General features: G+C 48.2%; 1 protein-coding gene across 1 annotated transcript in view; it reads right to left on the reverse strand.

Moving 5' to 3' along the window:
• GDF9 (growth differentiation factor 9) overlaps nt 1-27331 on the reverse strand; it is a 31942-nt gene extending 4611 nt beyond the window's left edge. The window contains exon 1 of the mRNA XM_075342331.1: nt 27010-27331. Within this exon, the coding sequence (XP_075198446.1) occupies nt 27010-27331 (322 nt within the window). The remainder of the gene's footprint in view (nt 1-27009) is intronic.
• Nucleotides 27332-27669: the final 338 nt, after the last annotated feature.

A 27669-nucleotide genomic window follows, 5' to 3' on the forward strand; every position in this document is an offset into this window, starting at 1 on the left:
TGAGCTTGCCACGTACGCCTTGGGGATCTTGTGTCCTGCAGCCAGCGTTCTCTCGGAACCTGTCTTCATTGCTGCTGGGGGTCTGCCGGCAGATAAGAACACGCGTCTGTCCACTGACAATGTGGACATGGCTCTCAGAGGACTTTTCTTCCCCTGGGTCAGCCAGGGGACGCGAAAGGCACACGCATTTTTGAGAGTGCGTCATGCAAAGCATCTTTTTCATTTTGAAAATGGGGGTCAACTGATGCCAGTCAAGTGGCGTGTGTCTGGCCCAATTAGTGGAAACGAGGGAGACTGTGGTTGGAGTCCCCTTGCTGTGTTTTACATGCTTTTAGATGGGCATGACATGGCTTAGAGCTTGACTTTCAGCATCTGCAAACTGTTGGCTACCAAAATGCTTCCTTTCCAACCTTTTTAACCGAGGATTTTCGAGACCTTATGCCCATCGCAGTGCCCCAAGAGCCGATGCCCAGGCGCCACTCCTTCAACAAAGGCGTGCACGCGCTACACCAGCATGTCGCACCAAACATCACCGCTTCTTTGAGAAACTGTGTGACAGGGTGCATTTCACCACAGATACTTGGCCCAGTAAGCATGGACAGGGGCGTTACATGTCGCTGACTGGGCAATGGGTTACTGTGGGGAGAGATGGAGAAAGGTCTGCTGTACAAGTCTTGCCGTCCCCACGAGTTGTATCAATCCTTCCTCTGTATGTAGAAGTTAATACACTGCTTCTGCCTCCTCAACCTCGTGTGGGTCCTTCACCTCGGCCCAAACCCTGTGTGGTCAGGGCACCCTTCCTTGTAACTGCACACAAGGAAAACCACACACCTTCTCCTTACTATGCTGGCAGCAGAGCTCAATGCCATCATGCGGTCAAATGTTTACTTTGAAATGTATGGGAAATGTGAGTCACACCGCTGAGAAGTTGTGGACGGTTAGCTTTCATCAATGGTTGTCTCCACTCAACCAGCAGACAGGGAAGGCCGGGTGTGACAATGATGCAAACATGGGTGCGGCCCTTCGCCGTGCCTTGTGTGGCTCACGTGTTGAATCAATTTCTCCAGCAATTTTTAAAACACCATCCCGGCCTACATGGCCTTCTGCAGCGGGCACGCTCGCTATGTGCTCACTTCCATCGTTCGCACACAGCAGCTCAACAACATTCGTCGCTCCAAAAGTCTTTAGGTCTGGTGGTTAAACGCCTGAAATGCGATGTGCCGACACGCAGGAATTTGAATCTGCACATGTTGCAGCGTTTGTGGCAGCACTGCCGAACCCTGCTGCAATATGTTATGACATATAGCCTGGCCTAACTTGATCCAGAGGTGGTGCAGATCACGCTGCTGGAGTGGTGTCAGATCAAGGACCTATGCACCCTTCTACACAGTTTACAAAATGTCGACGAAGATGTTTAGCACTGGCAATGCCATTCTCAGCGTGACAATTCTGGTCATCTACAAGATGGAGCACACTGTAAGCATTATTCGGAGTCAGGTGTTGGGACAAGAGGAAGGGGAAGAAGTACAGGAGGAGTCATATGCGGAAGGGATAACAAGATCTACGAGGTCCAGATGGTCAGCGGCACCTAGGTGGCAGTCATGCTGGGGGAGAGGGATTAACAAGGGCGCATAGTATCAGCAAACAGTGTTGAGGAAGGTGAAGGAGCCCATGAAGAAATGGAGGACGAACTGGCGATGGGCATGGAAGACTCAGCAGATGAGTGAGAGCTTGCTCACATTTCGGTTGTGCGAGGTTGGGGGGGGGGGGGGGTAGGGCAGAGGAAGGAGGCACGATTCTCACCTCTCTGCCACCAACACACCAAGGACCTGGTCCTCCTGGATACACAAGACACATGAGCGCCTTCATGCTGCACTACCTACAACATGACCCTCGGATTGTACGAATTCGAAGTAATGCTAACTACTGGGTTGCCACACTGTTAGATCCCCGGTACAAGACAAAATTTGGCGAAATAATTCCAGCCATAGAAAGGGACGCACGTATACAGGAGTATCTGCAGAAGGTGGTACGCAATCTTAGATCTGCTTTTCCACTAAACACCAGTGCTGCACAGAGTGAATCTCAACGCTTTGTCATGGATAGGAGGAAATGGTCTTTTACTTGTCCACATCTGAGGCACCGAGGGCTGGCTGCTGTGCTGAGATGGCATTGAGTACGGTGTCCCTGCAGAGTTGCACTTTTGGTCATATACAAAATGAGTTGAAAAAGGACAAATGCTGGTGGAAAGGGGAACAGGTGTGTTGGAAAGGGGAAAAAAGTTTTTGTCCGTGGGTTTGGTGGTTAAGCAAAAGTAATATTTGATGAAGAAACACCATCTGTTACGGTGGGACTGGCAGATTTGGATAAGGTGGTATATACTATGTTAGCGGTATATAACGAAAATTAATAAGAAAATAAAGAGAAAGGTATATATCCCCATCAGCAGTCAATGTCCACCGTGCTCCCAGATGGAAAAGGAGAGGTTGGCAACTGGAAGGTTAGGTGGAGGATACAGAGCTGTGTGGCTATGAAACTAATCGTAGCCTGAACTGAGTTAGACGCCACTCGGATCTGGAGACTGGGAGCCCTGTTCGCGTTACAGGGTCCACACGCCCACCCAGCCCAGGAACTCCCTGTTAACATCACAGGGGCCATTGAGTACGCTGAACATGTGCATTGGGGCCACACTTGTGGACAGCAGGCGCATCAGCAGGAGCAAGCCTGTTAATGCCACTGGGCTGCACAAGCAGGACTGGTAGGACAGGAGCTGGTCTTAACCGTTCTGCGTTACCAACTGTGGTGGCGGCCTGCATCGACGCCCTATCCCTGCCTACCTCTGGCCTAAAGCCGCAATGGATTCAACACATGGAGGTGTGCTCTTTCGGAGCATAATCGAAGACTGCGCACCTCCTTGTTGGCTCCAGCCCGTTTTATAACCTGGGTCCGCCCCAAACCAGGGTGGACCACAATGCACCTCCTGGAGACAAAAGCAGAGTGACACGTCATGAGTGGCATAACTAGCGTCCTATTTGGAACCGCAACTTCAATAATGACCTCATGGCTGCCACGACACAAACACCTCACCAGTCATCGTCTGACCATCAATAATGAGGTGACAAGTCATAGGGGCGGGCCTCTGCAAGCCATTTGGGAGTGGCCTGGCCACATCGTCAGGACACCTGATGCCCTGTGGTCTATATGGGCCCCCCACATCAGGGGCAGGGCCAAAGAGTTCATTACCGGACCTAGTCTCTGATGCAGTAAGTGCCTGAGCATGCTCAGTTGCATGAAATACAGTCTCTGAGAAAAAGACTATCAGCTTTAGCATGGTGTCTAGGCACAAAACAGGACTTAGACCCGGCACGGAATGCAAGTACCTGTGCAAAGAGGCTTTTCGCACTAAGTGTGGGAGCATGCGCTGTATCCCGAAATGAAGACTTAGCCTCAGGAATGGCACAGTCAGGCTGAGCATACTCACTAGGCGAAACACTGTAGTTAGGCTGCGGCTGGGGTAAATCGGCACACGCATGCGGTGTCATGCAGAGGTGCTAGAAATAGCTTGGCATCAGTGGGGCACTAATGGAATACAACAGCCACTTCTTGTATGCCACTAAGTTTCCTCAGTGTTTGCTAGTATAATGGCTTAGTAACAATGAGTTTGAGTGTGCAAAGGGCAGGAGGGTACAGTGCCAGGATTGTGGGTCTGGGTACAGGAAAGGAAGCCTCCCTTTCTATCCCTCCTAATGGGGAAATGCAGCGAGGAAATCCCTGACCTTAGCTACACAGACGCTGTCATCTTGTGTAGCTGTTAAAATCTGTTTTCACTGCCCTGACTGTCACCTACGGCTCTGACCCTGCCGGTATTAGCCCTTAGAAGGGCTGAAAGAAATTTCTATCCCTATTCTGTATAGCGCTGTGTATAGAGCGTACACAGCAGTATCGGAGACAGGAGCTACGCCGGCGGTGACTGACACCCAGACGCAGAAGAGATAATGGCGTCCGGACGGGCAGATACTAGTTTTTATAATGCAGGGACACGTGACATGGACATCCTATCACACATGCCGTTGCTTCTCTGGCTAAAAGTCCACTTAGCTGTGTGTGTGTCTGGGATTGGCTGACATGCTGGCCCGCCCCACTACACGCGCGCGCGCTTAGGGAAGGAAGACAAGGAAAAACAAAGAAGGCGATCGCCATTATCCAAACAGCAGTGATCTGAATGCGCTGTTCCCGCACACTATACACTGGAATTTCATAATAGTGTGAGTCACAGAGTGACTTACACTATTACAGCGGAAAGCCAGCTAGTAATTAGCTTGTCTTTTTGCTGCTAGAACAGTTCTCAAACGTATCTAGAACTATCGAGCTTTAGCAAAAAGGTCGAGTTCTACTTCGATCTAGAACAGCCCCCAAAAATCACTCGAGCCACGAACTGGAGAACCTCGAACCGCGCTCAACTCTACTAAAGAGAAGTCCCCGCAGTGTCACGGAGGAGACTGATGCAGCACTGTGGTGGGCAACTCCTTTATCTAAACTACATTCTGGGACTGGTGGTCAAATAAATAGCACTGGCCCATGAGCAGCCTAATTTGACTGCCATTAACCCCTTAGAGGCCTCAGAGACACCGGACGTACATGTACAACAGCTGTCCACATTCTTTGAACGAGTGGGCTTAGGAGCAGAGCTCGATCTATGCAACATAGGTGCCAACTGCATTACACTGCCGCCACCAGGCAGTGTTTGAAGCTAGCATGAAGTTAACATCTGAAGAGCATGTTCGTAGCAGTTAAAATGCTTCAATATGACTGTTGGCACTTCTCTCTGGATGTAGATTGGTTGTCATAGAAACTGAGGGCCTTCTAAAGACCCTTCATGTCAGTCATGTGAAGTGTCCTATAATGCCCTGTCTGTGGTTGGACATCATTGGGAAGTCTGTTGCACAATACCCTGTTTTACAGTGTAGTAATGATCAAGAGATTACATTTTCACGTTCCATAGGCTGCGGGACTTGCGGATTCTGCGGGACTTGCACGATTTATCAGGGCTGTCCTGCACTCCCGCGGCTCACAGCTGATGTCCCGGCTCCTGATGTCCCGGCCTCGAACTTGTGGAGCTGTGAATTCATTGTTTCAAAGGCAGCAGCTCTAACCACTGAGCTACTGCCTCTATTGAAAGCAATAGGAAGATTTTGTTATCTTGACCTCTATACTGCAGACACTAGAAGCAGATTATTCAGCTGCAAAAATGGATGGAGGGATGGATGAATGGAGGGATAGAGGGAGGGATGGATGGATGATAGAGGGATGAATGTAGGGATGAATGGAGGGATAGAAGGAGGGATGAATGGAGGGATAGAGGGATGAATGGAGGGATAGAGGGAGGGATGAATGGAGGGATAGAGGCAGGGATGGAAGGATGAATGGAGGGATAGAGGGAGGGATGAATGGAGGGATAGAGGCAGGGATGGATGGATGGATGGATAGAGGGATGAATGGAGGGATAGAGGGATGAATGGAGGGATAGAGGCAGGGATGGATGGATGGATAGATAGAGGGATGAATGGAGGGATGAAAGGAGGGATAGAGGGATGAAAGGAGGGATGAATGTAGGGATGAATGGAGGGATAGAAGGAGGGATGAATGGAGGGATAGAGGGATGAATGGAGGGATAGAGGGAGGGATGAATGGAGGGATAGAGGCAGGGATGGATGGATGAATGGAGGGATAGAGGGAGGGATGAATGGAGGGATAGAGGCAGGGATGGATGGATGGATGGATAGAGGGATGAATGGAGGGATAGAGGGATGAATGGAGGGATAGAGGCAGGGATGGATGGATGGATAGATAGAGGGATGAATGGAGGGATGAAAGGAGGGATAGAGGGATGAAAGGAGGGATAGAGGGATGAAAGGAGGGATAGAGGGATGAATGGAGGGATAGAGGGATGAATGGAGGGATAGAGGGATGAATGGAGGGATAGAGGGATGAATGGAGGGATGAATGGAGGGATAGAAGGAGGGATGAATGGAGGGATAGAAGGAGGGATAGAAGGAGGGATGAATGGAGGGATAGAGGGATGAATGGAGGGATAGAGGCAGGGATGGATGGATGAATGGAGGGATAGAGGGAGGGATGAATGGAGGGATAGAGGCAGGGATGGATGGATGGATAGAGGGATGAATGGAGGGATAGAGGCAGGGATGAATGGAGGGATAGAAGGAGGGATGAATGGAGGGATAGAAGGAGGGATGAATGGAGGGATAGAAGGAGGGATGAATGGAGGGATAGAAGGAGGGATGAATGGAGGGATAGAGGGATGAATGGAGGGATAGAGGGATGAATGGAGGGATAGAGGCAGGGATGGATGGATGGATAGAGGGATGAATGGAGGGATGAATGGAGGGATAGAAGGAGGGATGAATGGAGGGATAGAAGGAGGGATGAATGGAGGGATAGAAGGAGGGATGAATGGAGGGATAGAAGGAGGGATGAATGGAGGGATAGAGGGATGAATGGAGGGATAGAGGGATGAATGGAGGGATAGAGGCAGGGATGAATGGAGGGATAGAAGGAGGGATGAATGGAGGGATAGAAGGAGGGATGAATGGAGGGATAGAAGGAGGGATGAATGGAGGGATAGAGGGATGAATGGAGGGATAGAGGGATGAATGGAGGGATAGAGGGATGAATGGAGGGATAGAGGCAGGGATGGATGGATGATAGAGGGATGAATGGAGGGATAGAAGGAGGGATGAATGGAGGGATAGAAGGAGGGATGAATGGAGGGATAGAGGGATGGATGGATGATAGAGGGATGAATGGAGGGATAGATGGATGATAGAGGGATGAATGGAGGGATAGAAGGAGGGATGGAGGGATAGAGGGATGAATGGAGGGATAGAGGGATGAATGGAGGGATAGAGGCAGGGATGGATGGATGATAGAGGGATGAATGGAGGGATAGAAGGAGGGATGAATGGAGGGATAGAAGGAGGGATGAATGGAGGGATAGAGGGATGAATGGAGGGATAGAGGGAGGGAGGGAGGGAGGGATGGATGATAGAGGGATGAATGGAGGGATAGAAGGAGGGATGAATGGATGGATAGAGGGATGAATGGAGGGATAGAGGGATGAAAGGAGGGATAGAGGGATGAATGGAGGGATAGAGGCAGGGATGGATGGATGGATAGAGGGATGAAAGGAGGGATAGAGGGATGAATGGAGGGATAGAGGCAGGGATGGATGGATGGATAGAGGGATGAATGGAGGGATAGAGGGATGGAGGGATGGATGGATGGATAGAGGGATGAATGGAGGGATAGAAGGAGGGATGAATGGAGGGATGAATGGAGGGATAGAGGCAGGGATGGATGGATGGATAGAGGGATGAATGGAGGGATGAATGGAGGGATAGAGGGATGAAAGGAGGGATAGAGGGATGAAAGGAGGGATAGAGGGATAGAGGGATGAATGGAGGGATAGAAGGAGGGATGAATGGAGGGATAGAAGGAGGGATGAATGGAGGGATAGAAGGAGGGATGAATGGAGGGATAGAGGGAGGGATGAAAGGAGGGATAGAGGGATGAATGGAGGGATAGAGGGATGAATGGAGGGATAGAGGGAGGGAGGGAGGGATGGATGGATGGATAGAGGGAGGGATGAATGGAGGGATGAATGGAGGGATAGAGGCAGGGATGGATGGATAGAAGGAGGGATGAATGGAGGGATAGAAGGAGGGATGAAAGGAGGGATAGAGGGATGAATGGAGGGATAGAGGGATGAATGGAGGGATAGAGGGATGGATGGATGATAGAGGGATGAATGGAGGGATAGAAGGAGGGATGAATGGAGGGATAGAAGGAGGGATGAATGGAGGGATAGAGGGAGGGATGAATGGAGGGATAGAGGGAGGGATGAATGGAGGGATAGAGGGATGAATGGAGGGATAGAGGGATGAATGGAGGGATAGAGGGATGAATGGAGGGATAGAGGGATGAATGGAGGGATAGAGGGATGAATGGAGGGATAGAGGGATGAATGGAGGGATAGAGGGATGAATGGAGGGATAGAGGGATAAATGGAGGGATAGAGGGATAAATGGAGGGATAGAGGGATAAATGGAGGGATAGAGGGATGAATGGAGGGATAGAGGGATGAATGGAGGGATAAAGGGATGAATGGAGGGATGAATGGAGGGATGAATGGAGGGATAGAGGGATGGATGGATGGATGATAGAGGGATGAATGGATGGATAAATGGAGGGATGAATGGAGGGATAGAGGGATGAATGGAGGGATAGAAGGAGGGATGAATGGAGGGATGAATGGAGGGATAGAGGGATGGATGATAGAGGGATGAAAGGAGGGATAAATGGAGGGATGAATGGAGGGATAGAGGGATAGAGGGAGGGATGGATGGATGAATGGAGGGATAGAGGGAGGGATGGATGGATGAATGGAGGGATAGAGGGAGGGATAGAGGGAGGGATGGATGATAGAGGGATATATAGATACACGACAGACAATAGATAGATAGAGATAGAATCATAGAGAGATAGAGGGATAGAGATAGATAGATAGATAGAGGGATAGATAGAGGGATAGATAGATAGAGGGATAGAGGGATATAGATAGATAGATAGATAGATAAATACTGTATCTCAATGTTGGTGAAAGAGTCAGATTCATTTGTTCCCATAAAACTACTATAAAGAAATGAGGAAAAAAATACAAATACAATTTTTTTTTTTTATCTTCACCACCTTGGATTCAAACCAGCAACATTCAAAACTTGTGTCCAGTAACCTCCTGGCTTTCCTAGCTGCTCTAGCTGTTGAGCCAACTAGGATTGATGATGTCAGAGGGAGGATTCACATAAATGAACCTGCAATGCAGCCTCTTACACAGCAGATTACACAGGACACAGCTACATTGTACAGAGCAGCATCTCTATGTCCTGTATTCTAGAGGGAGAGGAAAAGGAGGATTTTTTTTTCTTCTAATAAAGTTACTAAAAATAATTAAAAAAAATAGAGTAATGTAATTTTATTGCACTTTTTTATAAAATAATAAACATCACAAATCAGCAAATAACATGGACATATTTGGTGTCCCTGTAATCGTAATGACCTGAACAACACAGCGAACAGATTATTTATGTGGATCGGTAAATGGCGGGAAAAAAAAAGGCGCAATTTATTATTTTTCTTTATTAAAACCCATAAAAAAAATGTAATAAAAATGGATCACTGAGGCCGTGTTCACACATGGCGTAAATGCGGCATTTTTTCTGCAGGTGTCCGCGCCACAAGTGCAATAACAATGTTCTCTGATTATTGCGTGTTTGCGGTATTTTTTATACATTGTCCCCCTTATTTGATACATGTTTGTTGCTGATGTGAATCCTGAAGCTTATAAAGAAAGAAACACCAAATCCGCACAGTTCAGCGCGTCTTTCCACGCACCCGGGGCAGAGATTTCAGGACGTCTCATCCACTTTGCTTGGACAATTAGTCCATATTCACATGTAGTGTAAATGCTGCATTTTTTTCTGCTGTTTCTTTGCACATTTATTCTGCTGTGTTTAATTGTCCAAGTAAAGTGGATGTGATTCCATGAAAAGACGCTGCTGAATTCTGCGGTTTTCGGGGGGGGGGGGGGGGGGAAATTCTCTGGCGGTTTCTATGTGGAGCTTAAAAAAATGCAGGAAAAAGCTTCTCTGTACAATAAAAACACTTAAAAACGCAGATTCACATCTGAACCAAAAACGCATTAAATAATGGAGAAAAGGCAGACAGAAAAAATGCAGCAAAAATGGAAAAAACAGAGAAGATTGTTATTGTGTAGTTTGGTGCAGACAGAAACAAAAAGAAACAGAATTTATGCAACGTGTGAACACGGATTGATAGGCACAAATAAGCAACATGTCATATAGTGACACAGAAATATAAAAAAATTCTGCTATAAATATGAATGAACAGTCCGGGGCATCTGCTGAATGACCCTTACTGCCAAATGGGTGTGGCTAGGGGTGTGGCTAGGGGCGTGGTCAAAATACTTTGTCCCTCTTTCCTTTCTTGAAAAGTTGGGAGGTATGTTTTAATTGTGTATAATACATACATAAGAAATAGGTCAGAACAACAAAGCAGCAATCAAAAATGTTGCATACAAAACACTAGGTTTGCTACTGCTGTAATCATGCTGACCTAGAGTATCCAGACCATTTTTTTTTTTTTTTATAAATTCTTTATTTAAATTTAAGTCATAACCATTTTTACTACACAATAAATGACAAACCTCACAAAAGAGGGAAACTGCTTTTCCCCCCCTCTCCACCATCTAATCCCATTTGGATTTTTTTAGCTGGCTTTCAGTACATTAGATAGTAAATTGAATCAAATAATTCAAAAATTACAACTTGAAATGCAAACAAGTCCTAATACAGTTATGGCGACATCTACAGATAGGATCCAGCAGATCCTCTCTTTCCTTCAGAGAAAGATCATTGAACCACATCTGCATATCTCAGGTCCCCATAAACTTATATAGGGACCAATTTTTTTTGTTTGATTAAATACAGTTGAATCCACCTATTTTGGATATCTGCGGGTTCGCCCATCACTATTGGTCATCTGTACAGCTTATATGAGTGCATCCATGAGTGCTGTTGGTAGACAGGAGGCAAAAAAAAAAAAATATATAATTAAATAAAGTTTCTCTGTAGAAAGTGTGAGAAGATTTGGGTCTCTGCCTTTCAAGTGGGTACTAGTAACCGCAGGCCAGGGCAACCAATTGTTAGCAGCAATAGGCTTCAGAGTCAGACTATTGCTTCAACAAAACAGAGCAATGGTAGCAGATGTGGACACTGCGGGAACAATATATGGGCCCTTTGCAGTCTAATAGCTCACTGAAATGCACAATTCCACTTTTTTCCCCATCCTCCCCTCTGCAAAATTGGAAATTGCCGCCCTGCCCCTTACTTCTTGGGCTCATGTGCAGCTGCACCAATGATATGTCTGCCCTGTGTCTCAGTGCCTGCACAGGCTGTTAGAAAATCTCAAATAAAAAAAAAAAAAAAGTGGACCATACTTCTAAATCATGCTAAGGTCCCCTTCACACTCTATTCTTCCTCACATTCAGTGGTCCCATCAGGAATTGTGTGAACCCCCCCGTAAGTCAGACGCAAGTGCTGACGGGGCCATTGATTATAATGGTGCTAACAGTAACCATGTGTTCTGCAATGCAGCATTTTCAGACACGTACACCTACTGGAGGCGAGCAGTAAGACTTTGTAAACTGGGTGTCTGCCTCTGGCGCCCCTGAGGCTTCATCTCACCTGATGTGCGGTGCTCATCCTGGCTAAGGGGAAGGATGGTGCACGGTTCACAACATCCACACATAAGCCAGTCGCCCACTCACCGGGACGGGGTTAGGGTAGGGTCATTTAGGATGGTCACCATATCGTCTGGGGCCTCTCACCCACTAGCTCAGATACTTGAATGGGCGGGGCGACTGTTCTGGGGAGCAGGAGACACACACACACACACACACACACACACACACACACACGAAGTGAGATGCAGGAGAATATGGTCGCTAAGGGGAGAGCCAATAGCTCCCTCATGATCGGCGCACATCTCAGGGTGCAGGGCCCTAGGCTGGTGGGCACTTCAACACCTGCCAGCAGAATCCACCAGCGAGAAGATTAAGTCTTCTGTCCCACAACAGCACATGGGGCAAAGCAGCATATAGAGCCAGGAGCCATGACCATAGGGCGGCCCATCAACGGACCTGGGCTGCCTGCTAGACGGGACGGGGAGCATAACTGCCCCAAATGACAGCGGTCCCTGTGTAGCTTCAAGTCGCAGGGACTCAACAAAGCACAGGGAGGAAGGACTCAAAGTATCCCTCCAGTACCGGTCCCCGAACTATCCGGGATCATCTGGAGCCCATCACAGCAGAGTATGGCAGTCCAACGGCAGGAGCAACTTAGTGAGTAAATGTAGCACCCCTGAGGCCATCAGGGAGCTACAAGGTACTGCATCCCCACCAGAATGCAGGGCCTACCCCCCAGGAACCCGGAAGACCAGTGTCTGTAACAAAAAAAAAAAAAAACCAAACAATCCCTGTTTTCCCCCCAATTTCCCCATAGACTGGTACCAGGCTAGGATTGGACCAATGGATGACTGCCTAGAGGTGGAGCCAATCTAGTCCACTAGATTACCAGGTGGGAGGGGCAGACAGTGGACAGTCAGATAGTAGTCTGTGACAGAGTAAGCGAGTAGATGCACTGACAAGAGTGAAACAGTGACCTGAGGACCCAGGCGGTTGGTTGCCGCTGGAGTACTCTCAGAACCACAGCACCGGTGGGGTACAGAATCCTAGGTTACGCAAACGCTCCAAGCAGACCTGATAAAATCTGCACAGTGAGGAGACCATCAAGGACCTCACTGACGAAGTTCGGGACACAGTAGCAACGGGAGAACCAAGGAAACAGGACCAGAGACTCCGACCCCACAGGGTTCATGCTACCATCATACGGACTGCCGTTGAGAGACTACCAGGAGGGGCACCCCCAGGTGCTCCAAGCCACGGGGGCCCACCAACCAAAGAGGTTGCAGGGGAAAGACGCCACCAGGTCACTAAACCAGCACTGGGACTAAGGGAACCTGCGGTTAATACCAGTCTTCCTCAGGTGACCAGTTTACATCTTGCCGTGAGTAAAGGAACCAGTTAGGCCACAAAAGGGGATGCAGTGTATCTTGATTCAACACACATCTACATCACCTATCCTCTGAGGCCCGGCCCGCAGAGTGCCCAACATCCCGGCTGTCACTAACACCAGCCCCAGTAGTGAAAATGGCAGCGGCTCCAGCCGCAACCTGCAAGTGGTGGTGTTGCGGACGGGGACCGGGCCGTTGCAGGGGCTGCTCGGATCCGGGTTCGTACTGCCGTCCGTCCTCAAAACCGTGTGAGTATTTACAGGGGAATTATTTGTTGGTGATGCCACCCGTGGGTTGCGGTGAGGTATTGATAGCACCGCTACTGCCTGGTGATGGGATGCCCAGGGCTGATTGAGCAGGGCAGCAGGATGCAATCCCCTCCACGGGTAGGGGAGGTGTAGTTCAGGGGCCCAGGTACACAGTAGTAATGGCTACTGGAGGTGACGTGCCAGGTTGGACCGGAGATCAATGGTTTACTCACAGTTCAAAGAATCACACACAAAGTCCAGTGGTAAACCAAATTGCCAGTGACCGGTCGCCTCTGGCGGGTGTATTCGTGTCCCACACCTGGGTGTAGCAAACAGGGGTCCCTTCCTCCTGCAATCAGTGTCTGTCTAGTCTGGGACAATTCCACTTGGAACAGGGAAGTCCACTCCTGGTACTGTGTACGTTTGGGAGCTGTGGACCGCGAAATCTGACCCTTGGGATTACTGTGGGTTCTGACAGACACCCTATCCCCCACGTTGGGCTTCCTTTTCGCTCTGGGCTTCTGTGGAACAAGGCTTGAAACCTTGTCCCCAGCTGGTCAATTAACACGGGGGCTTACAACCATCCTCGTCCTAGGGTCTAGGTACCCAGACTGTGCACGTCCTCTGGACCAGATTCTCGCTGTCGGCAACGGCGGGCTACAACCCTGCCCCAGTCCACTTAAGGTCTCCCGCGACTGGATCTCCATCACCTATGGTCCTGCTCGCCGTCTGCCACCTAGTCCGGTAGTCCAGGGGCCCCAACCCCTGACTCCACTTCAACTTTCTGTACTTGACTACTGTCAGAACTTGCCGTCAATTGCCGTGTGTTTTACAGCAATAATTTTCTCATCTCTACCTGTATTTTTACCATGCCGCTATGGAAAGATTTTTAATCTACGTTTGAAATAAAGAAAAAGATTTTTTATTCATACAAGCCTGGCTCGCTGGATTTATCCTTCCTTTATATCAATTGCTGGCAAGAGCTGCCATTTATCCGTTGCTGAGCGCCTATATGGAATAGCAGCCTATCTGTTGACTCAACTTGGTAAGCTGGCATTTTTTCATCATAGAAGATAACAGCCCACCGATAGGGATAGGAGGTCACCGCCAGGGCCCATAGATCCCACGGGCCAGCGTCTGCGGGCACGGCTCCTTAGGCCACATCCAGCCGGGAGCGGACTCCTACGTTTCAAACTGGGAAGTCCTTTCTACTTATACAGTGCAGGAAAAGGATAGAGACCACCAGCCGGGTGGGGGATCCCGAACGCAACCGGCCGCAGCACCGGCCACCACCACATTGGTTTACCAAAGACTTGTGTGTGTTACTAAAAAAGTGTTACAAGTGAAAAGGTTTTGGTACAGTGTTAGCTAGTTGAAAAATTATTGAATGTTCTCAGTGAGAGGAATAAAATTATAATCTTGTGATACCTTTTAATGGCTAACTAAAATAAAATAAAGTGATGTTACAAAGCAAGCTTTCGAGACATCTCAGGTCCCTTCATCAGGCATGGTATGACAAAATATCTGAAGAAACACAAATATATGCACAGAGCAGAGGGATGGCATAATAAAAGACATTTAAATAAACACTGAGCTTAGAACGTGAATCCTTAATTAGTTTTGATTAGTGGTGTGAGTTTTATTGTCCCAATATCCATGTAGGATCAGAGGTCTGGTGAGTCTCTGGAATGACTCCTCAGATTTTGTAATGGGCCATGAATCCTCCTGACAGCTTGAGTCCTGTATCCACAGAGTTAAACATTGTGATGAATTTGCATTCCCAGACCCTGCGATGGCTCTGTGATCTGAAGTTGCCTTTTAATATGACAACTTTCATATGGTTTATGTTGTGTCCTGGAGCACAGAAATGTTTGGCTACAGGTCAATGGATTTTTTTGTCTGTAATTGTGTGGCGGTGAGATCTCATTCTTGCTCTCAGTCTGTCCTGTTTCTCCAACATAGAGGCCCCCAATAGGACATATAGTGCACAAGATTAAGTACACCACATTGGAAGAGGAACATGTGAATTTCCCAGGAATCTTATAGTCCTTCTGTGTGTTAGGGATCTGTATCTGGACTTTGGTCTCTACATGAGTGCAGGTTTTGCAGCTCTTTACATTGCAAGGATAAGTTCCTCTTGGTGTGTGAGAGCATAGAACTTCGGATCATGATGCTGCTTAAATTAGGAAGTTGCCTGTAGCACAGCAATGGAGGATCTTTGAATATTGTTTTTAACCGGTCATCCTTTACTAAAAGTGAGCACACCAGCACGCCCTGTGGTAGTCATTCCCCTGCACCAGAGCCATCGGGTCCCGGGGCCACCATCCCTGCCCACGGAGGGGTTAACATCTTGCTGCACAACATCTCCCCCGGGTGCCCCGTAATAGCAGCAGTGGTGTCCCACCTCACCACACACAGTGGGTGGCGTCACGAACTTATTACGGCCTAGCCCGTACATCTACGTCCACCATTTTATTCGGCGTGGCCGCAAGACCCTCGGGTCCGAAGACCCTCAAGCCACCACCTCCAAAGGTCCGGGCCCAAGCAGTGACCGGCTGCTGGCACGGGGGCGGCACAGGGCAAGCCACAGCAATTCACAGATTTGTCATATGACAAACAGCAGATGCGCCCAATGGTCTCCATTAGGTTCCATTAAGCTGCAATAATTCTTCTGTCAAAACTAGACAAAGACTCCACACAAAACCACCAGTGCAGATCTGAATAAAGGCAAAAAGGAATATTCAGCAAACATCCTTGTCTGAAAATACTGATTTATCAAAAAGAAAAACCTGTGTTGTCCATAGAAACCGCAGTGCAACTTTTAAATTACCATGGACGTTTCAGCACTTACAAGAGAACCGACCAGTAGGTTTTTCACATGTAAAGTACAGGCAGTGCCATACTGGTGCTAGGATGGTGAATCAAATCACAGCTTCTGTGACGCCCTGGCCTGTCAGGTCGTCACAAGGGTGCCGTGCAATCTGCCCTTCTGCAAGGTACCCGCTCCTCCTTGGTTACGGGTCCTGTCACTTTGGTGTTGCTATCAACAGATTTACACAAATCCTGAGGAACACTCTGCAGCACACCCACCAAACACCCATTGGGCAGCCTGAGGGGAATAGGGCCACCCAGATTGAGGGCTGGTATAAGGATGGCAGAAGTGTCAGTGCAGTTGAAGTTGGAGTTGAAGAGGAGAGAGACAGCGGTGACAGTCCAGGTCACACGGTGGAGCTGGGCTCCTATACCCGTCCCAGGTGCCAGACGTTGGCCTGGCCAGAAGGAGCTGGCAGCCCGGTCGCAGGGGGTAGTGGCAGGGAGCACGGTGCTGCTACAGAGAGCAGGCCGGCTGCCTTGTGCTACAACCGGGCAGGGACAAGGGCACGTCAGGGTACGCGGACCCTAGGCTGGGAAGTAGTTTTACGCAGCCCAGTAAATTCACCCAACGGGAATGGAGTCTTCAGGAACCGTTCCCCACCCGCTCCAGAATTTGGGTAGTAGCGAAACGAGGGGGATAGGACTTCCCACAACCGTCCAGAAAATCTTAAGCGTGAACCCTGAGCGCAAGCTCACCCTGCTAGCCACGCAGGTGAGCGGGACCCAAAACGGTTCAAGTGTAAGTGATCCACACGTTTGACAGTGCCAACGGACAAGGCCAACAGGCAACACCAAGAGGACACTGACCCAGTGTGCCCACCCAAGGACCACAGAGTGCTCAAGAGTTTGGATTACCTGGTGTCAGCGTCAGTGACTTTGGACTGTGTGAGTACATGTTACCCCCCCCTTGCACCCAACGGGTTCCCCACCCCATCCTTCACCAGACCCCGGGACACCATTCCCCTGCCCACGGAGGGGTTAACAACTTAAGCTGCCACACACCAGCGTCCCCGGGCTCCCCAAACCGGCAGCGGTGGTCCCACACGTTAAAAAACACAGTGGGTGGCGTCACGAACATTATCCCCAAAACCACAAACAAGCCCCCTTTTATTTCCAAGGTTGCCGCGCGACGCCGCCTCGAATCCGGAGACCCCCTCGAGCCACTGCAGATCTGGGTCCGAGCAGCCCGTTGGCTGTCGCGGGGGTGGCACACTTCAGTCTAGAGAGGAGATGTTTGATTGTAGTGTCGCAGGCGGGGAGGACGCCGCTGCTGCTGGTCGCTAACGCTCGGGTCCAGCGCTGCTGTGGCTGCTGCTGCTCGGTGGCTCGAGCGGTGGGCCAGATCCAGGGACTCGAGTGGCGCTCCTCGCCCGCGAGTGAAAAGGGCAGTTGGTTTGGGGGATTTAGTCCGTGACGCCACCCACGGGTTGTGGTGAAGATTGGCACCACCGCTGCTGGTGACAGGGATCCCAGGAGCGATGGCGGGGAGCAGCTGGGATGTTTTTTTCCCCTCCGTCGGTAGAGGTCGGTGGTCCTGGAGCCCGGTGGTGGGACGCGGAGGCAGGGTTGGTGAGGTGCAGGGTTGCAGGGACAGCGCGGCGCGGTGCCGGATGGCACGGGTGTACTCACTCAGCAAGAGATGCACAAAGTCCTCGGTAAACCAAACGGCTGGATGGACGGGTCCCGCAGCCGGCTGCAGTGTCTCTCCCCGGACAGGTGATGGCGGCTGTCTTTCCCTGCACCTTGATGTACTTGTTTGACTACGATGGATCCCCAACGGTAGTCCGCTTCCCGGTGTATGGGTGCCAGAGGAGCCCGTTTGCCCGCAGGCGCTGGCCCTTGGGTCTCTAGCCTTAGGCGGTAGCTGTATACCCTCATGGTGTGGGCGGTTGCCTTCTATCGGGTCTTTGGCTGTTAGGGAGCCCCTGGGGTTCCGGTCACATTCGGATTTGACTATTGTCGGCGGCTTCAAGCCTGGTCGGGGTCCGATGGACCTGCCTGTGTGTGCTGGCTTCACTTCGCTCCCCGGTCAGTAGCGGCGGGCCAACGCCCGACCCCGGTCCTACGGTTCCGCGTTGCTTTACCACTCCTGCAGACGGCCACCACCGTCTGCCAACCTTGCTGTCAGTGCCTGGGCCACAAACCCAGACACCCAAGTGTTAACTCCTCACACTTCAACCTCCAAACTCTCTCTCACTTTTCCCGCCTCCAGGCCTGTGAACTCCTGGGTGGGTGGGGCCAACCGCTTGGCTCCGCCCCACCTGGTGTGGACATCAGACCCTGGAGGGAGGCAACAAGGATTTTGTGTTTGGCTAATGTTACTGTCTAATGCGGGTGGGGGTGTATGTATGTTACCTGTGACGACCTGGCTAGTCCAGCAGGGCGCCACAGCAGGAAAGAAAAAAAAAAACCATTATCAAAAGGTCCTGAAATGAGTGCATTGGTTGAGTGGCATGTACATTAGGGTGGGACTGTGGGTGAGGTCTTCTGCAATTATTCCTTCCCTGGCTGCCTCCCTACTTTTTCTCTCCTATGCCACCACGATTAACACTATGGCCTGCACATGCGCACTATTATTTTCAAGTTTTTCCTCCAACTCTTCAATAAAATGGTGTCGGAATCAGCTCATTCATGCATCACAGTCTCCAGTGCCATTTTATTGAAGACACTATAAAAGACTAATATGAGTGGTGGCAGCGCATGCACAGATTAATATAAAAAGAAAAAAAAAAAAAAAAAGAAGAAAAACGCACGTGGCGCTGCCATCCATAATTATCTCTACAGTGTCCTCGGTAAAGTGGCATCGGTGATCGCGGAGCATGTGTCGCGGGCGGCGGGGCGCTGCGCTGGCCACGCTCAGGTCCAGCGCTGCTGCTGCTCGGTGGCTCGAGCAATGGGCCGGATCCGGGGACTCGAGCGGCGCTCCTCGCTCGTGAGTGAAAGGGGTGTTTTGTTGGTGTTTGGGGTGTCTGTTTGTGACGCCACCCACGGTGTATGGTGAGGTTGGGGCACCACCGCTGCTCTGTACGGGGATCCCGGGAGCGGTGACAGGGAGCAGCTAGGATGTTTTCCTCCCCTCCGGGGGTAGGGGGATTGTGGTAGTCCCGGGGACCGGAGTGATTGTCTGTTTGGTGGATTGCAGGGCTTGGCCAGGTGCAGGGTCGCGGGGCAAGCAGTGCCAGACGGCACGGTGGTACTTACTCAGCCAGTAACGCACACGGAGTCTCTGGTAAGACGAACGGCTGGATGGACGAGTCCCACAGACGGCTGCAATGGTTACTCCCGGTAGGCTGGTGGTAACTGCCTTTCCCTGCACCGGTATTATGTTCTCGGCCCCGATGGCTTCCCACTGGTAACCCGCTCCCCTGCGGTATGTTGGCTAAGGGAGCCCCTTCTTGCCCGCAGGCTCTGGCCCTGGGAGCTCTAGCTCTGGCGGTAGCTTTATCTCCCTCACGGTTTGGACGGTTGCCTTCAGTCGGGTCTTTATTGCTGGGAAACCCCGGAGGTTCCCGTCGCTGACGGATTTGACTGGTTTTATGGCGACTCCTAGCCTTGTCGGGGTCCGTAGGATGGTGCTGGCCGGATGGTGCTGGCTTCTCTTCGCTCCCCGATCCGGTACCGGCGGGCCACCGCCCGTCCCCGTTCCTTACGGTTGTGCATCAATCGGCCTCTCCTGCAGACGGTCACCACCGTCTGCCAACCTTGCTGTTTCTGTGCCTGGGCCACGTACCCAGACACGGCCAGTCAGTTCCTCCACTACTACTTCCCTCACTCTCGCTCTACACTCAACTCCAAACTGAACTCCACTACTCTCTCTCTCCTTTTCCCACCTCCAGGACTGTGAACTCCTCGGTGGGTGGAGCCAACCGCCTGGCTCCACCCCACCTGGTGTGGACATCAGCCCCTGGAGGGAGGCAACAAGGATTTGTGTCTGACTTAGATGTTCCTAACCAGAGTGTGGGGTGTGTTGTTGCAGTACCTGTGACGTCCTGGCTTGTCCAGGGCGCCACACATGCATGCGCTGATTCCGGTGACACTTTATTGAATTGTTGGAGAAAAACCTTGAAAATAATGCGCATGGACCAGCCATAGTATTAATCGCGGCGGCAAAGGGGGGGAATTTAAATAAATAGAGGAGAGGCAAGCAGCTCAGGAAGAAAGCATTACTGAAGACCCACCCCACAAATTCCCACCCCTATGCACACATCACTCCTTTTGATAGAAGTTTTTTTCTGCAAACATCCAATCTGGAAACTGATGGTATGATTTGATTCACCATCCTAGCGCCAGTATGGCACTGCCTTTACCTTAAATGTAAAGATCCTGCTGGTTAGTTTCCCTTAAGGCCAGGTTTATTTTTGAGGTACAGTGCTTAACTACAGTATACACACAGGTAACAAATGTGCCATTGCTCTTATTGTGCAGATTTAGGCTAAGTTCACATGTCTAGTAATCATCCACAAAGGCCCCGTCACACAGAGATAAATCTTTGGCAGATCTGTCGTTGCAGTGAAATCATGGACATATTGTTCAATTTGTACACAGCCACAAACACTGATTGTCCACAATTTCACTGCAACCACAGATCTGCCAAAAATTTATCTCTGCGTGTGACAGGGCCTTTTAGAGCAGATCCAGTAGCAATACATTGGGAAGGGGGGTGGGGGTTATGGTGTTGCGCAAAACCATGCTTGGCATTACGCCGACATCACACTTGCAAGGGACTCTCGCGAGTCTCTCATCACATTAAAAGGCATGGCCTGACACTCTCCGAACAAGAGCGTGATACATCCAGCTGACCTGCTCCTGTTAGGAGAGTGTGCAGCCGTGCCGGGTGAGGCGAGTCCCTCGCACGTGACTCCGGCCTTAGCATGCATTGCTGAGGTTATAATGCGCTTCATCTGTGCTTGCCACAATGAGGCAGCAGAACAAGGTAAGGCCAAGTTCACACTTGCAGTAATCATCTGCATCTGTCAGAACAAAAGAAAAAACAAGAAGCCAGCACTAAATGTGCACTTCAGCACTAAAAATTCCAAACTGTACTTATAAAAATTTTGAGATTTTTGGCAAAAAATTGCAATTTCTTGAGCTACCTCGCCACGTCATGGCAAATCTCATTTGAGGCAGTCCTACACTAAAATATTTTTATAAAATGTGCCATACGGCCTCACATCACATATGAATAGTAGAACTGCTCTTAGCAGCACTCACCTGGTCTATTTCAATCCCGTACCCATGACTGTGGGCGGGACAGGTCCAAGCAAATGCTGCATGAAGTAAACAGCCTGTGGACAAGACCTGATGACTGAATGTGAACAGTCACCAACCGCCAAAATCTAGACCGGTGGAATACATCCCAAACTACTATTCATATCAAAATCTCAAAATTTTTATAATAAGTACAGTTTGGAATTTTTAGTGCTGAAGTGCACATTTAGTGCTGGCTTTTTGTTTTATCTGTCATAACAGATCCAGCAACAATCAGTTGTCAAAAAAGTTGTGCAGACACCTTGTCCGTTTTGAAAATGATTGATTTATTTTTTCTATACACTCATGGGAATCTATGGAAAACATCTGTTGACAGATTGCCATTTTATCTTTCATTTGAAACTGATCCAGTAGGCAAAAAAAGGATCCTTTACAAAAAAAACGGCTAGCTAAATGGCAGTTAATGGAACAGTTTTCCATAGATGAATATGTTTATTAAAAAAAGAAAAAGCCTGCAAATTTTTTTTATTTTATTTTATTTAAACTATCACAAAAGCTTCCCCACATGCCAATCCACCACAATCATGGCAGGCAAAGAAGGGCAATGAGCCCCATAGGGGTGAATGGACCCCATGACGATCGGGAGGGTGCAAGGTTAGGAAAGGGTTAATGGGGTTTGCATGGGATGGGGGATATGTGGGAGGACAGGATTGGTAGAAGGGAGCTGTAAGGGGATTGGGGGGGAGCAAGGATGGGGTGGGGTGTTGTGAGAGGTATAAGAGAGGGGGGTGTACTGATCACCTCCCCTTTCGTCGATTGATCTCTGTGTCCCACCCGCCCGCCCTGATATATAATTTTTATGTATATGTTTATAAAAATAAAAAAAAAAAAAAAAAAAAAAGAGGAATAAAGGTGAATACAAGGTTGAGTTGCTAATCTATTGTTGTCACAGCGGGGTGATAGGTCCGTCTGAGAGGTTGGGAGTACCGACAGTCGGTTGTTTGGTACGAAGTCGCTCAAGGGGAGTGGCTTCGGAGTGGATGGGAACTTGTGGGCGGAGGTCCCGCAGGTTCTGGGTAGGGGTAATTAACGATGGAACGTTGTTACCCCTCACCTTGGGCCGGGTGATCACGGCCGAGGTGGTCCTCTGGGCCGGTTTGGAGGTTACGGCCGGGGGGTTAGGAATGATGGTTTGCCTCTCGGACGGATCTATCGGTGTTTCTGGATATACGGGTATATATGTATAAGGTTAAGTTGAACAATTGAGTGGCATGTTGGGCCACGAGTTTTGGTATACATATATACGGTAAAATAAAACTGTGGCCATTCCTGCAATAAAGTCGTGGTTCTCGTATTTATTTAAGGAGATATAGTACGGGGAGGTGTTTCTGCAGGATAACCTGCTTATCCCTTATAGATGCGTCAAGAAACTCCTTTAAATAGGCTGTCCAGTCTTCTAACAAAGTCTACAGACTTGAGTCCTGTAGACATGCAGATTCTCCAGTATTAGGCCCCTTTCACACATCAGTGATTCTGGTACGTTTGTGCTTTTTTTTAAACGTACCAGAATCACTGACATACGCAGACCCATTTTAATGAATGGGTCTGCTCACACGTCAGTGATTTTTCACTGCACGTGTCTCCGTGCAGCGTACCCGCGTGTGCGTGATTGCTGCACGGAGACATGTCCATTTTTTTCTGGCATCACTGATGTTCCACGGACCACGCAATGGTGTGGTCTGTGATACACGTGCCAGAAAAAAACGTGCATTTAAAATAATAAACATTTTAACTCACCCGGCGTCCAGCGATGTCCTCTGCAGCCCGTTCTCCCTGCTCCTTCTGTGCCGGCTGATTACTGTCGCGCATATTCATTATGCGCGACACAGCCGACCCGGAAGCAGCTGCTGCGGGGTTCAGCGCCGGCCGGTTGCTGCACCGCGGGAGCGATCAGCACCATGCACAGCGGGAGCGGGCGCAGGTGAGTTGTTTTCTAAGTGCAATCACAGGCCACGGATAACGGAGCCCGGATTGCACTTAGACAACCCACGTGTGCCTTGATTCACGGCACACGCAGGGACATGTGCGTGTTTTACACCCCAGTGAAAAACACTTTTTCACTGACGTGTGAAACGGGCCTTAGTGAGAGCAGCAGTCACGTGACTTCAAGCATGTGGTTTGCATACATGCGGTCCTATGTGGACTAGATGTGCTCGACTTTGCTCAATTTACTTGTACTGAGAGGAGCAAAGCACGTCTAGTTGTAGTGTGGCACGGAAACATGCAAATTCCATATGTGCTAATCTGCCCGCCTGCTCTCCCCAGCAATCACTTCTCTTTAGACCAGACAACTCCTTTAAGTGACCCAAATTATTGTACAACTGACTTTCCTCCTGTAGTCTCATCCAGCTTTTACAAAGTGGTAGAACTAGGCAGAAGAGGGCATAGCAAAGTCCAACTAAGATTCATCATTTACACCACAAGTTTCTAATGTAAAAATTTCCACAAATATAAGTCAGCCACTGAATGGAGTAACTAACATTTATGGTGGATGGAGCCACACAGTTAATATACAGCTCTGGCAAAAATTAAAGAGACCACTACAAAATTGTCAGTTTCTGATTTTTCTCTTTATAGGTATATTTTTGAGTGAAATGTATATTGTTTTTTATTCTATAAACTACTGATAACATGTCTCCAAATTTAGAAGCAATACATTTTGTATTTACTTTCTTAAAATGAGAAAGGGTCAAAAAAACAAAAATGCATTGCTTTCAGACCTCACATAATGTAAAGAAAACAAAGGTCATAATCATTTAGAAACAATACTAATAATGTTTTAATTCCAAAAGAGTTCAGAAATCAATATTTTGTGGAATAACCATGATTTTTAATCACAGCTTTCATGCGTCTTGGCATGCTTTCCACCAGTCTTTCACACTGCTTTTGGGTGAACGTATGCCACTCTTGGTGTAAAAATATAAGCAGTTCTTTGATGGCTTGTGACTATCCTGGATTACATTCCAGATGTTTTCAATGGGGTTCAGGTCTGGAGATTGGGCTGGCCATGACAGTGTTTATGTGGTGGTCCTTTACCCACACATTGATTGACCTAGCTGTGTGGCATGGCGCATTGTCCTGCTGGAAAAAAAAAAAAAAAAAAAACAAAAAAAAAAAAAACAGTCCTCAGCGTTGGGGAATATTGCCTGAGCAGAAAGAAGCAACAGTTTTTCCAGGATAACCTTGTTTGAGACTTGATTCATAAGTCTTTTGCAAAGTTTAAGCTGCCCACTTGGACTATAGAGGACTGGAATAAGGTAATCTCTGAGAAGTCAAATTTTCTGTTTTGCTCAACACCTGGTCATCTAATAGTTAGACGGAAACCTGGAGAGGTGTACAAGCAACAGTGTCCTGCACCCACTGTGAAATTTCGTGGAGGATTGGTGATGATCTGGGGATGCTTCAGCAAGGCTGGAATTTGGCAGATTAAACTTTGCGAAGGACATCTGAATCAAGCCGCATTCAATGTTATCCTGGAAAAACAGTTGCTTCCTTCTGCTCAGGCAAGTTCCCCAACTCTGAGGAATAATTTTTCCAGCAGGACAATGGGCCATGCCACACAGTTAGGTCAATCAATGTGTGGATTAAGAACCACCATATCAAAATCCTGTCATGGCCTGCCCAATCTCCAGACCTGAACCCCTTTGAAAACCTCTGGAATGTAATCCTGAGGAAGATGAATAGTCACAAGCTATCAAACAAAGAAGAACTGCTTACATTTTTGCACCAGGATGGCATAAGGTCACCCAAAAGCAGTGTGAAAGACTGGTGGAAAGCGGTGATCAAAAATCATGGTTATTCCCCAATATTAATTTCTGAACCCTTCCTGAGTTTAAACATTATTATGGTTGTTTCTGAATGATTATGAACTTGTTTTCTTTCCATTATTTGAAGTGTCTGAAAACAATGCATTTTTTGTTGTTATTTTGACCATTTCTCATTTTCAGAAAATAAATACAAAATTTATTGCTTGAAAATTCGGAAATATGTCAGTAGTTTTATAGAATAAAAGAACAATTTACATTTTATTCAAAAATATACCTAGAAAGAGAAAAATCAGAAAAACTGAAAATTTTGCAGTAGTCTCTTAATTTTTGCCAGAGCTGTATGTTACATTATTAAAAGGTGTGTATGCCTCTTCAAATGTAACCTAACAGCTCATACACGATATCTGAAATTCAGGTAGACTATCAGACGCTGGCTACATGAATTCATACATTTTTCATTCGGAAATGCTGCAGTGTCTCACAGAAAACCAGTTTAAGGCCCTGTGCGCACTAGAAAATGGAATTTTCTTAAGGAAATGCCGGACCCTATAAAAGATAACCGCACCTGCGGTAAAAAACCGCAGTAAACCGCACCAGAAAAAAATGCATGCAGTTTTAGGCTATGTGCACACAGTGCGTTTTTGGGCTCAAACTGCATGACTTTGCTTCCCTAGAAAAGTCTATGAGTTCTCATTTTTTGCTGTTCGCTCGCAACTTTTTTTTTAAGCTGCGTTTGAGCAAAAAAAAAAAAAATGGACGTGTCAATTCTTTCCTGCGTTTTTCTGCATTTTCCCCCCCTTGCAATGCATTGGAAAAACACAGATCAAAAACGCAGCAAAACGCGGTAAAAACACATGCATTTTTGCCAGTGCGTTTTTTTTGCCACGGGTGGCTTTTTATGCATTTTGGTGCATTTTTAGCAGCCAAAAACGCAGGGTAAAAAAAACCTAAAAAAGACGCTGTGTGCGTACATAGCCTTACCGCGGTTTCGCCGCAGTTTTCCAATGGTTGTTACCTGCGGTTTTTGACTTATGGCAAAAACCGCAGGTACCTACGGAAAAGAAGTGACATGCAATTCTTTTTGCTGCAGAAAACATGCAGCAAGACGTGTAGGGGAAGATAACCACAATGTGCGCACAGCATTTTTTTCCATAGGTTTTGCTGGGGAAGGACTGCAGAAAGGTTATGAACATTTTCTGCAGCAAACACCGCAGTGTGCGCACAGGGCATAAGGCCTTGTGCGCACGCGGTATTTTTTTGCCGTGTTTTTCAGGTGCATTTCGTATCACAAACCGGCATGCATTTCCTTCCACAGCAAAGCGAGATTTCATTTTTGCTGTCCGCACGTTGCAGCTTTTTTTGGCAGCATTTTTGTGGTGACCACAAATATGCAGCATGTAAGTTCTTTCTGCGTTTTTGCCAGCGTTTGAGCCCTTCCAGTCAATAGATTTGACTTAAAAAACGCACTGGGCAAAAACACAAAAAAAAAAAACCCCCCGCAGTAAAACGTGGCAAGCAATGCATGTCGTAGGAGCGTTTTTTTGGGACCAAAAACGTGCATCCTTGTGGTCACCACAAAGATGCAATGTGCGCACATATCCTTAAACGTATTGGACAAAAATACAGAAAAAAAAAAAACCTACATCAAAAACACATGCTTTTTTTTGGATGCGTTTTTTGCCAAAACTGCATCTTTGTAGTCACCACAAAGATGAAGCGTGCACACATAGCCGAATAGCCGCCAGGAACCTTGCCGCATGGAAGACTAGTCGGAGAGGCAGGTCCCTGGCACTTTCTCCCTGACCACTGGCCTGGAGTGACAGATCTACCTCTGCAATGCGTGTATGAGGAGAGACCAGTCAATCCAGGGAAGGGGAGACAGCAGCATTGGAGATCACTCAGTCTCCTGGCAGGTTCCTTTTAATGATTTCAACGTATCTTACACCAGCACACCTTTCATTAAGGCACTCATGTAAATCACCAGTCTTAATAAATCAAGGATATACAGTAGTGTGAGGAATTCCCCTCTTATGCCTTCCAACATAAATGTCTAAGATGCAGCGTAACAGACATTCAGAAAGTGGCCATCATATGGCCACTTATTATTTTAGACCAACAATACCGACCTTTGTTTCCCAGTTTGGATACTGGTTTACACTCAGTCTTTGGAGGAAACAGCCGGACGGTGTTATATTCAGCGATCCGGTGAAGCCTGGGTACACCATCCTTGGTGGCGGACATCTTGTAGAGTTTTTTCATGTACTTGATGGCCACAGATTGTGGAACGGACGTTCCTTCTCTCCAGCCTGGGCGCTCTGGCATCTCATTGAACAAAGGAGGGATCAGCTTAAAAGCTTGGGTGTCATACATCAGTTCTGAGTCACTTGCAGAGAAGGAAAGCAGCCATGTGGAATAGTACAACATGATCACTAAAGGTGTCCCAGCCATTCCTAGGAGGAGATGTAGTTTTCTATCCAAATCCCTCCATGTCAATTAGCAGACTGCACCAGGGATCTTGCCCTGCTGCTTACTTCATTATATTAGCTTCAGCTGTTTTTTTTCTTAGTGAAAACCTTAACCCATTTAAAGCTGGAGATTTTGGAAACCTGTACTCATACCCAGTACATCCACAACTGAACACATCGAAACTACTAACTGCACTATGACATCTAATTTTGGGCTGTTTGTTTCCTATTATGCTCCATTCTGGCACTGATTTACTGTCAGTGTCCATTACACTGGTCAAGTGTTTTGTGAAAATTCTGTGTAGAATATACCACGTTTGT

Source organism: Anomaloglossus baeobatrachus, chromosome 4 (genome assembly GCF_048569485.1).
Source record: "Anomaloglossus baeobatrachus isolate aAnoBae1 chromosome 4, aAnoBae1.hap1, whole genome shotgun sequence".
Classification (NCBI taxonomy): domain Eukaryota; kingdom Metazoa; phylum Chordata; class Amphibia; order Anura; family Aromobatidae; genus Anomaloglossus; species Anomaloglossus baeobatrachus.